Source organism: Labrus bergylta, chromosome 8 (assembly GCF_963930695.1).
Source record: "Labrus bergylta chromosome 8, fLabBer1.1, whole genome shotgun sequence".
Lineage (NCBI taxonomy): Eukaryota > Metazoa > Chordata > Actinopteri > Labriformes > Labridae > Labrus > Labrus bergylta.
Window position 1 is genome coordinate 27,352,648 of NC_089202.1, and position 12,119 is coordinate 27,364,766.

The 12,119-nt window shown below is 39.6% G+C and overlaps 1 protein-coding gene across 2 annotated transcripts in view; it reads left to right on the top strand.

Annotated features, from left to right (window-relative positions):
• enpp2 (ectonucleotide pyrophosphatase/phosphodiesterase 2) overlaps window positions 1-11,039 on the top strand; it is a 33,987-nt gene extending 22,948 nt beyond the window's left edge. Inside the window, exons 16-25 of one of the 2 annotated variants that reach the window (XM_065957538.1) lie at window positions 1,386-1,461; window positions 1,536-1,623; window positions 1,775-1,944; window positions 4,736-4,871; window positions 6,042-6,181; window positions 6,319-6,454; window positions 6,682-6,759; window positions 6,891-7,023; window positions 8,324-8,477; window positions 8,912-11,039. In XM_065957538.1, the coding sequence (XP_065813610.1) occupies window positions 1,386-1,461; window positions 1,536-1,623; window positions 1,775-1,944; window positions 4,736-4,871; window positions 6,042-6,181; window positions 6,319-6,454; window positions 6,682-6,759; window positions 6,891-7,023; window positions 8,324-8,477; window positions 8,912-9,082 (1,282 nt within the window). In that variant the 3' untranslated portion in view covers window positions 9,083-11,039. The remainder of the gene's footprint in view (window positions 1-1,385; window positions 1,462-1,535; window positions 1,624-1,774; window positions 1,945-4,735; window positions 4,872-6,041; window positions 6,182-6,318; window positions 6,455-6,681; window positions 6,760-6,890; window positions 7,024-8,323; window positions 8,478-8,911) is intronic. The other variant, XM_065957539.1, reaches the window with a different exon arrangement.
• Window positions 11,040-12,119: the final 1,080 nt, after the last annotated feature.

A 12,119-nucleotide genomic window follows, 5' to 3' on the forward strand; every position in this document is an offset into this window, starting at 1 on the left:
GTGCAGCTGCTGAAACATTAATGACGTTCTGAGAAGAAAGTCTGACGGACGTTTTGGTGTGGAGCTCTGAACGGGTCAACTGCGGCGATTCAGTGACAAAGTAAAACATGAAGTCATCACGAGTGAAAACAAACCGCCTCAGCTTACCACGCTGTGTGTGTGTGTGTGTGTGTGTGTGTGTGTGTGTGTGTGTGTGTGTGTGTGTGTGTGTGTGTGTGTGTGTGTGTGTTCATGAAGCTGTTGTGCTGTTTTGGTTTGTTACCTGAGGGAGTTATATTATATTTCAACACATCAACAAACTCACACACACACTCACACACACAAACACACACACACACACACACACACACACACACACACACACACATGCATGGTCACTAAATGAAAGAGATCTTTGAGGTTTCTGTGCAGCTCAGGTAGACGGACGGGCAAATCGCTGGCACCAGAGCTGTGAGCTGAGTGTTGGAGCCTTTACAAACACACACACACACACACACACACAAACACACACACACAAACACACACACACACACACACACACTCACACACTCACACACACACACACACACACACACACACACACTCACACACACACACACACATATGCGCATTAGTCAATGTCAGTGTCAGTCCTAAACCAACTAACTTTTCACACTAAATGAAAAACTGAGTTTGTCTCCTCTCCCCGTCAGCTCGTCATTTACATTTTTCACATGCTTGCGGCTTCACCCCCTAGACACACACACACACACACACACACACACACACACACACACACTCACATACACACACATATATATATATATATATATACGTATTAAGCTGTATAACTGGAAGTAGTGTTTAAATGGACACTTAATAAGAAGTGGCTGTTTTTCAATTAGAGGGCCGTGGTTGAGTTTTCTGTGAAGGGACGGCTGTCCTGAGCGTAGGGTAGATGTAGGTGAACACCAACAATATACTGCAGTTCTACTGTATTTAGTGAGTTTCACCCAGTATGTAAAGGTGTTTTCAGACCAGACAGTTCTGGGGACTTTTTGAAGAGGAGCTTTCCACTAGAGAATTCAGTGAAAACCTTAGACTTTTTTTTTCTGTCCATGATGCTGGGAGAGTAGGGGCTAAAAAAAGGTTCCTGTTCTGTGAGGTCCAGCTCAATTAAAGGGGTTGTGATCAGCATCACTCTTGTAATGAGAACTCATAACCGGCTGTTATAAACTACTTTGAATGATGTTTTCTTACAAATGTGTAGCAGCCTGTTGAATATCTGTGGAGACACTTAAAAGACTTTGCGCTGGTGTCTGAACTTTCATGTGAAGCCTTCAGGTCAACAAGAGATAAACACAGTCTGCATCAGCCAAATTCTGATTTTTTTTGGTTCAATACAGGAGAGTCCCTGAAGGGAGGAGGCACTGTGGCTTCGCTGGTGACCATGGATACGACAATAAGATCAACAGCATGCAGGTACTCACTGACGTTAGACACTTTTGTATTGGCTTGTGGAAAGCGATTGTTTCAACTCTTCAACTTTTTTTCAGACTATTTTCTTAGGCTATGGACCTACTTTTAAATTCAGGACTAAGGTTCCAGCCTTTGAAAACATCGAGCTTTACAACGTTATGTGCGGTAAGCCGTGTTTCTGAGTCCTCGTTGTGTTTTGATGGTTCAATATGTTTGATGTGTGTGCCAAAGGTTATGATAAATATGACTTTTTTTTCACTGTGTAACCTCTCCCACTCATTCTTTAATTTAAAAGACTGATCCCTCTCACTCTCAGATCTCCTCGGTCTGAAACCGGCTCCCAACAACGGGACTCATGGTAGTCTGAACCACCTGCTGAGAGGCCCCCTCTACAGACCCGCCATGCCAGAGGAGGTTTCCAGGCCAGCGGCCTCTGGTCTCGTTCCTGCAGGGATGGACGACCTGGGCTGCAGTTGTGAAGACAAGGTCAGCCATGTTGACTCAGCTCAGTGTTGGCAGACCTGGGACCAGCTTCTTGTAGACTGCTGGAAAGAAAACCAGTTTGTAGGAGATCGGCTTGTCTGTCAGCTCACCTATAGTGATAACAACAGTGACACCAAAACCATCCCGGTCCTTATGGCCTGCTGCAGAATCACACAGTTAATATTTCTGTGACAATAGTTCTGTTTTTCAGATTACGCAAACAACATGGTGGTCTTCGTCTTGATAAATCTGTAATTCATACAACCCTAAATCCTTAAAAGTTAGGACGTTATGTAAATAAAAACAGAATGTAATGATTAAAACAAAAATATATAAACCCTTTTTTAAATTGAAAATAACACAAAGACAACATGGCAGAAGTTAAAATGGAGAAATGTTGTTGTTTGTAATCGTGTACTTGAGGTTGTACTTGAGGTTGTACAGATTCAAGCAATGTGAAGCGTTTGAAAGTACCCCAAGAAATTACATCGTAAAAAAGCAAAAGTGTAAATGTAGGTACGAGCAAAAAAGAAATGACTATTAAATATTGGGAGGATTGTTTCCATTTAATTAAAACTCTTTTATGATCGTTAAAAGCCTTACCATATAACAGTTCATTACGACCAGGTTCTGAATTCCCTAGTTCTGATCATTTCTTTTATTTAGTTTGGTTTCCTTTCAAAAAACTTTGTGAGAGACAAGCATCTTATTTAAGGTCTGAAACATCTGTATTGTACATGACAATTTACAGGTAACACTTTAAATTAAGGTCACAGTATTCACCATTAACTATTAGTAGCATTCTGGCTGCTTATTAGCTGTTAATAAGCACTTATGGATGTTGGTGTCTGCTGGATGTTTTATCACTTTGATGCAAGCTGATCAACAAGCCGATCTCCAAAAAGGATCATGTGTTACTCTGATGTAATGATCATGAACGGACAACTCTTTGAGCCTGTGCTTCATGGCAGTTCTGCTTTTATTATGTTAGGTGCTGGTAATAATAAATGAATTATAAACACAAATCCATATAGTCCGCTACATTAGCTGGTAGTAGGAAACTTACAGGGGTAATAAAAAATTAAAAAATACAGCTGAAAATAAATGTTTGATAAAACTGCCAGTCAGCATCTGCTCAAACAGCTTCCTGTAGATCATGAACTTTAAGGGTGCATCATATTGTACAGCTCCCCCTTCTGTACTCACAGTCCAGTTAGAATTACAGACCATTTAATTGCCTCCCTGGGGGTAAAGAAGACCCTCACTCAGTTCAAATACCTGTGACTCACCTGACTGTGACGTTGGCAATAGGGCAAACTCTCAAATTAGATTGCTTGTGTGTTCACCATGAGTCAAGTTAAAGGGAAAATCAGAGCTTTTGTTTTTTACCTGGGTCCTATTTTTACATACTTTAAGCCGGGGTCTAAATTACTCATTTTGCTCCAGTTGATTTCCACATCGGCAGCTGTAAACAGAGCAGCTGCGAATGGCCTTATTTCAAGAAAACTTGATTTGTCAGTGACGGACTCAGATTGTTAATCTAAAACTGTTTTCACACATGCAATCATAAATCACAGGAGAACCTGATCCCTGAAGTCTTCCTGAGTTTCTCATTGAGACGAGTCCCTCAAAGGGTAAAGTTTTTCCTGTTCGACGGGATGGAGGCTGGGTTTTAGGAGGCAGGATACAACATACAAAAAGACCGAGCAGAAATCCAAAATGCCAAAATGTTGTCATCATGGGACAGTCTGACCCTGTGTTGACATTTTCTGCCTACATGTCAATAAATGTAATTGGACGTATTGAGCAAGAACATACTAGCTAGCAGAAAAGTAATCTGAGCCTGCATGTCAAGGAGCAAAACAAGCACTTGTAGTTCACATACTTTGATCGGACAAAACTGCAGTTAGCCATTAAGCTCACTAAACCAAAACATGGAAGCTCTTACAAAATGCCTTGTACCATTTTCTCATTCAGACCAAAAATATAACTAAAACATAGCCAGGTTTAAGATTGTCTAAGTTTACTGCACCAAATATAAGCTAGTAGGTCATTTCCATCTGCTGCAGGTCATGCATTTTGTGCACTTCATGTTGGTATGTCCCTCTTATTATTCAGTCTTTGGGTCAAACTGATATTTTTTAATTGTGAAACATACAGGCGTTAGCTTCAGTTTCTCTTAGTCTGTAAAGATCCCGTTTTTGAAGCTCTGTCAAGTCTGTAAAAGCCAGATGTTTTGTTGTTAGCAGCAGTTCATCAACCTAACATCCCAAATAACGCTCGGCAAGTGACTGAAGGGGTTTCCAACACCGTTTTTCTGTTTCTCATTTAGCAGAGCTGTAAAAAGAATCATCTGCATGGGGCTGACTCCATGATTATTTGATGATTTGAGGATGTCTGCCTTGTGTGAACATGCATGTTTGACTTATAAAATGTGTCTAACGACCTGAAATCTTCTTTTTCAGCTTCTTTAAGAACTGAAAAAAGTGTGCTGCCTCTTTTGCTTTCTGCTGCAGAGCTGGAGACAATTCACCTCCAAAGTCAGTCAGTTCAACTCAACCTAACCTGTTTAATCTGCTAAACGAGAGGCAGTCTCTCTTACGTTCATATATCAGTCAAACGTTCAGTCTATTTTCAGTGACACATTCAGATTTACCTGCTGAATGACGTGGTTTGGAAGTGAGTTGTTTCCCGTCCCTCTCTGCAGCATGTGTGTCTCTTCATCTGCACTGTGTTTGTGATTCCCATGAAGATCTCTGGCAAGAGATTGTTTCAATCTCCGATCTTTTTGCAGTTGCGTGTAAAAAGTAGGGGCCAGAGAGGTTTGAAAGTGACCCTTGTACGAGGCTATAACCTGGAGTCACTCTGGCTCTGTCTCTTACAGAACAAAGTGGAGGAGCTAAACCAGCGACTGAGGCAAGCTATGGATGGTCAGTCTTTTATGATGCTACTAATAATCATCTCTCCTTTAAACAACACTGTTATATGAGATGTACGTGATGTCGCTCAGAAACATTCTTTAACAATAACAGCTGTGGATTTCTGTCGCCTATCTGTGTGTTATATTGTCAGACAGTTTGAACCTTTCAGTGGCAAAACATGCACTTTTAGAGAACGTACTTTGATCAGAAACTTTCCCTGGAAGGTGTCATTGTAGTCATTACAGCCTGTTTCAGGGCTGAAGCAATCCACTGAAGCCTTTCAGAAATGGTTGACATTTAAAGCACAAGTTTTTAATTTTTAAATATTTTGGTGAAACAGAGAAAAACACCTTCTGGATCCTCTGAAAGTAAACTTGCCACACTGCAAAAACTCAAATCTTAGCGAGTGTATTTGTCTCATTTCTAGTCAAAAATATTTAAATGGACTTGAGCTTGTATAGCACTTTTCTAGCCTTCTGACTCCTCAAAGCACTTTTACACCACAGGTCACACCTACACATTCACACACTGATGGTAGATGTTTCTATGTGAAGTGACCATCAACATTAACTAACCCTTTCATACAAATCTGGAGCTGGAGATCAAACCCCTGACCCTCCAGTTGAGAGACAACCGACTCTACCACTGATCCACAGCCGCACATATTTGTTATACTTATTTTCAGCCGCATTAACCTGACAATTCCAGATAAAGGTTCTATTTCAAGATACAATATGCAAAAAAAGGATTGAATTGCTCGTATTAAGAAAAATATCTGCCAAAACAGCAAGCTGAACATTTTCTACAAGTATCTTGAAATGAGATGCACTAATCTAAATGTGTTTATTCATCAAATTTCAAGACAACAAACAAGTAAAATTTGCTCAGATTTGATTTTTGCAGTGTAACAGTGAACATTCAGAGCCTTTAAGTTACAAATACAACATGTACAGTTTTTATACTTATTCTGTAATGATTGTAGCATCAGTTGTTATGCATACATTTCACATTTTAACATTTCTTATCAAGTGTTACCTCAAGAAAAGCATCCACAATGTTTGATGATTTATTAATGCGTCATGAATTCTTAATAAATGTAAACGTGAGTGATTTGTAAGCGTGTCTTGTTACACACCTGCCTCTCTTCTGCTGCGTGTCTCTGTGCTCGTCCTCTCTCAGACAGCAGGAACCTGCCACATGGTCGACCTGCTGTTCTCTTCCGTACCAAATACTCCATCCTCCACCACAGTGACTTCATCAGCGGCTACAGCGAGATTCTCTCCATGCCTCTCTGGACGTCATACACCGTCAGCAGACAGGTGCTGCTCATCCTGTGCTCTTTGACTGCCCTCTGCTGGCAATCATAGATGTTTCCCATTCTCTGTGTTATCTTCCACACCCAGCAGACAGTTCACCATCCACCTCGTGTGTTTTTGTGTGTGCCCACTTCCTTCAGGTGGAAATGTCCCCTCTGCCTGAAGCTCTGTCTAACTGTGTGAGACCTGATACCAGAGTCCCTCCGGCCTACAGTCAGTCCTGCACCAACTACAGAGCAGACAAGCAGATCACCTACGCCTTCTTCTACCCGCCACGTGAGTCAAACGCCACAGCGGTCTGAACAATGGACTGCAAGAAAATTAAAACCCAAAAGTGTAATGGTGTTCATGTCAACCCATGTCTCATGCTTGACGCATCATGACAGAAAAATGTGGGGGGGGGTTATAGCCTGGGTTTTATTTTCATATTTGAGTATTCAGTGTTTTTTCGCCCTGTCTTTGTTGCTGATATCTGAAAAAAATAACTTTTTCTTTATTTGCAGAATTGTCATCAACCATGGACAAAAAATACGATGCTGTCCTCATCACTAACACGGTCCCCATGTATCCTGCATTCAAGAGTAAGCCAACCAGGGATTTCCCCTCAGCGTTGACTCACACAGATTGATCCACTGACATGTTTTCACAGCTTTTTTATCATTTCACCCCCCCCATCCTATTGTCGTCTCTTCCACCTCTCTGTCTCTCTCAGGAATATGGGGATATTTCCAAAGAGTGCTGGTGAAAAAATATGCCACTGAGAGAAACGGGGTGAACGTGCTCATTGGACCCATATTCGACTACGACTTCGACGGTGTCAGAGACTCAGCGGAGAAGATAAGAGAGTAAGAATATTCTCTTTTACTCCACTTTATATTGCGCTTCAATACTACAATTACTTTTCAGCAGATTTCTTAAGCCAGCAGCAGTAAATCAAAAGCTCTAATGGATGGAAAATAATAATTTGGGCAATATTTGTGCTTTATTTTGACAGGCTCAGATTGTTTTCCTGTGTTTTCATGTGCTGAAAATCTAACATTTTTAAAGAACTGTCTTTTGTTAATAAGTTAGAGGCTTTTAATGAAACCTTGAAACACAGGAAATGTACCTCAAAGCATACATCAATCCCGCTCTAACACTGCCTCCATCAGTTAAATATAATCTCCCACCTTACATCACAGACCTGTTGGAGTGGAATTTCTATCACCTACATGACCCGTTCTTCTGATTGGCTCGTTCTTAAAGTCCAAGATTTTACTGAACTCTGTAAAACCGCATTTTCTTTTGATGCCCCAATTTCATGGAACGCCCTCCAGCAAACTCTAAAGATTAGAGTTTTTTCCTCTCTCGCAGAGTTTAGGAATTTCTCACCACTTTGTTACAAATTGTAAATGTTTTAAATAATCTCAGTGGCATTTGAAATGAGGGAAACCTCAATGTCAATGTCCTTTTGAGAAGACATGAAGGTTTGATTGAGTGATTGATTGATTGATTGATTGATTGATAAAACACAATTTTATGAGTAACATAAATCAGCACATAATACCAAATAATCAAGACAATGTTTCAACAGTAACTCCCATTGTCTGCAAGGAACAATTCCTTCATTTGTCAATGAACGCTGGTGGCTTTAAAAGGAACAGTTTAATGGTTGCTCACACCAACAGGTCACATAGTATACTCCTGTTCATCCAGTTTAAAGTTCAAATAAGTCCTAGAGTGCCCTAATAACATGTCTTTTTTCATTTCATTAATTTAATTCATCAGGGGACAGTGTGCGATGACATCGACCATTTATACAAAGAAAAAAGAAAAAGATGGTCGCATCAGATTCAGCGAGTCGCTGATTTCCATCTGTAGTCAAGACATAAAACAATGAAACTCCACTCAACAGAGGACAATAAAGAAACACACCTGACATCACAAAGTACATAAACTACATAATAAAAAGCCAAAAACACTGTGGAACAATGAAGAATTCAAACTAAATCATATAAAATATACAATATGTTTTTAAATTCATCGATTGCATGTTACACGATAAATATCAGCAGGACAACAATACACACAACATGAAATAAGAGACACAATAGATACATTATAGAGATTTAAAATACAAGTAATAAACTCTATTTTTTCATCTAGGTACGTGAGTGGGACGATACCGATCCCGACTCACTACTTCGTGGTCCTGACCAGCTGCCTGGACTTCACACAAGCTGCAGACTCGTGCACTGGTCCGCTCAGCAGTGCTGCCTTCATCCTGCCTCACCGACACAGCAACGACGAGACCTGCAATGTAAGCAAATTCACACCTTCATATGCATTATTACATTTTTCATAATCTGTAGAGACCATGAATCACCCACCTGGGGGAGGGGTTACTGCCCTTTGTGATGTCATGAAGGGAACATCTCCAAACGGCCTGTTTGAGCACACATTTTCTGAAAAGTGGAGCAGGCAACAGACGGAGAGGATGGACTTTTCTCATAATTGGGAGTTTTGTAGACAAGCTAAGGACACATTTTAGTGTTAGAAAAACATGGTAATGTGTATTTTGCATAATATGTGACCTTTAAAAATATAAATTTGTGAGCAGGCAACTAAGGAAGATTTCAGGAACAGCCTGCCTGAAATTTCTAGGATTTTTTCAAGAGAATTTTAGCGTGGTATCACTGTCCTTATCCTTCAAGTTAAATGTTGTCATCAATGATCATCATCTCCCCCCTGCAGAGCTCAGAGGAGGAGTCTCGCTGGGTGGAGGACCTGATGAAGATGCACACTGCCCGGGTCAGAGATGTAGAGATCCTGACAGGCTTGGACCTGTATCGCAGAACCACCCGGAGCTACGCGGAAATCCTCTCTCTGAAGACGTACATGCACACCTACGAGAGTGAGATCTGACCCGCGCCGGCTCCGTGACTGTGACTGATCCTTTTTCATCCGTGGTGGATGTATGTGGTATAAGAAAAAGAGATGCGATCATCTCTGTTACACTGACCTGCAGCAGCTTTAGCTCTCGCTGGATGCTACGTAGCGTCCACTTTGTGGTTCCTTCACTGAGCGTTTGGTTTCATCTCATTAATTCTTAAAGATAAAACTTTTACACCACTGAGCTACTAGCTTTGGAACTTTTTTTACCGACATGTACAGTGCTCACAGCGGACACAAAGAGCATTATATAAAGAATTAAGACAAAGAACCACACCAGTAACCCTTTCATCTGCCATCAGATTTTTCTATTACGAGGCTTTGTTAAATCAAAAAATCACCACACAAGATCCATAAACTAAAACTAAAAGTAATTTAGCTGCGCAAATTTCTGCTGAGCGGGATCTTTTGAGGTTCCAATGGTAACCCTAGATCTCTCTCGCACAAGCACATTCGCTCTCTCGATGTGATTTTGACATTTTATTTCAAGCTTTTCTTTTGTTTGAATTTTTGCGCCCTCCTGTGGACAAAGTGGTACCTCTTGTATATTTTTGCTGATCTTTTCCCGACATGTGTTAATAATGTTTATTGAACCCCATAAAATAAAATCATAGTCAAATATGTCACTTATCCAGAAGCTTTGCTGTGAAAATGTGTTTTTAAAAAGTGATGTTTTGTTCAGAAGCCCCAAGCAAACATGCATCCATATATATTATTTACTCCAGTTTCCCGTTATAGTTATGTCCGGTTGTTTTCTTGAGATCTTGACTGATTTATCTCATATTCTCAGAGTTGCAAAATAGAAACAGACTCAACTTACCTACCTACATTAGTGCTGTAGTGTGTATGTCCTTTTCAGGCTTCCATACTGTTTCATCTACAACTACACCACAGCAAAGGTTTCAGGCATTTATATGATCTGTTTGGAAATAATCCGTTTTCTTTCTGGTGGTTTTGTTTGCTTTTGTAGCTCATAAAAAATGCATCATTAGATAATTTGAGTCTCTGTTTGATGAACAGCTATCAGCTCCCCTCAGGAGAAGCCCAAGCCCTGATGATCCATGTTCTTGTCCTGATCCTAAACAAACATTTTAAAGTGAAGGTACCAGGACTACTAAGGCAAAGTTTGGGATTAGATCATTGTGTTGGTTACAACAACGTGTCCGCTTTTCATCCACGTCATCCACTAATAACTTTTTATACTACAATACAAAATGACAAACAATTAGACAATGACTTAATACAAAGGATGTTAATAAGAATTGGACAAAAAAACAATTTGCAGCCCCTATGAGGGTCGAGAGCCCACAGAGCGGGGGCCCTGTCTGCACACATTGAAAAGTGTTAAACACTCATCTCACTCCTTTAAAATGTAATATCTCAACTGCTCGCTGTGTTACACTTCTGTCTTCATAAAATGAATTAGCCCTTTATAATCCAGAACAGTTATTGAGTTGTTACTCTTTTGTACAGTGGATAAAGATCTAAAACATTTTTTTTTAAAGTGTAGTTTAAAGATTCAACAGTCTTCAATCACACTCCAGAATCTGTCTTTGAAGGCAGCATTGTTTACTAGTGAAATCCAATCCAACATGGCCGACTCTTTTGACCTAAGTTTTCTCATAACACCACGTCTCCTTTGAAAAGTTCTCACTATGTTCAGTGATGGGGAAGAAATTTCCTTTTTTTTATGTCACTGAAATGATAATGCAATGTTGTTGATTGTGTTTGTACGGAGTGTGTGTTGGATTCACCATGTGTTCTGTGTGTGTTTGTGTTTGTGTGTTTGTGATGTTGACTTTTTGTTCGGTGCACAATAACAATAATGTCAAAGACTTTTTATTAATGTTTTCCCTAAAAAACATGTACCACCTGTGAGACTGTCCTATTTATGCTTTCATCACAATAAACAAGTATTTTTACTAAATGAGATGAGAGGTTTTTAACTGCTTTACACACAGCAGAGACTCAGTACTGCCCCCATGTGGACACTAATGCATCTGTTGGAGTAAAAACACACGCTCCCAACACAATGATTTAGAGAGCGGTGAGAAGGTGCATGGTAAGCAGAACAGGTAGATGGTTCAAAGAAAATATCAGTGAGTCCACAAGTCTGCTAAAAAACGCTCAGTGACTTTCAGTGGTTCTCTCTCTGTTCCCACACAAATATTCAGCTGCTATCTCACCAAGCTATTCATATCAGACATCCTTATTTACTCACTTATTTACTCACTTAAGTGACTACTACCCAAGTATTTTTGACACTGTATTAAAAAGTAAAAAAAAAAATCATCTGTAATACTGTGATATACAGTAATAGGCTACACTAGAAATTTCTGTAAATTCACAAGGAAATTTCAACAGTATGGTCCTGTTATGTTTAAATACAGGAGTTTTATAACGGTTTTTAACAATATATTACTGTATTATTGCCTGAAGGAAACAAAACGGTAATTTACCATAGTTTTTGCAATGCATTTTGGGAAAAAGAAGTTCAGACCAAATGTTTGAAAGGACAGTGGAGTTGACTTTGTCAGATTGTCATCCAATTCACAGTAAAAATCTGCAAATATACCTCCTGTGAAGAAGTGTAAATAAACAGTATTTTCCTGTTAAGGTTTAAAATAACAGCTTTCTGCTGTATTTACAAAAACGGTAGAAAACTGTAAATTTCAGCAACAGCAATATACCGTTAATTTTACAGTAACTTCCTGGCAACCCTACTGCCAGTTGTTTACCGTTTTTTAACAGGGCAATTTCTAAGAGTGATACAGTTAACGCAAAAAAGTAAAGTAAAAATACAGTGACACAAGTTTAAGGTGATATCTTCCACCCTATTGATCCTGTATGGGTAACACATTACATAGTTTTTACAATGTTATAAACCTGTAATGTGTTGTCCTTGTGTTGCTTTTAAAAGCTGACGTTTTACTTCTTCTTTTGCAGAAATGTTTGTTATTATTTAATCCTTGATTCGACTGATGTTGTTGCAGTAATTGAGACAATAGTT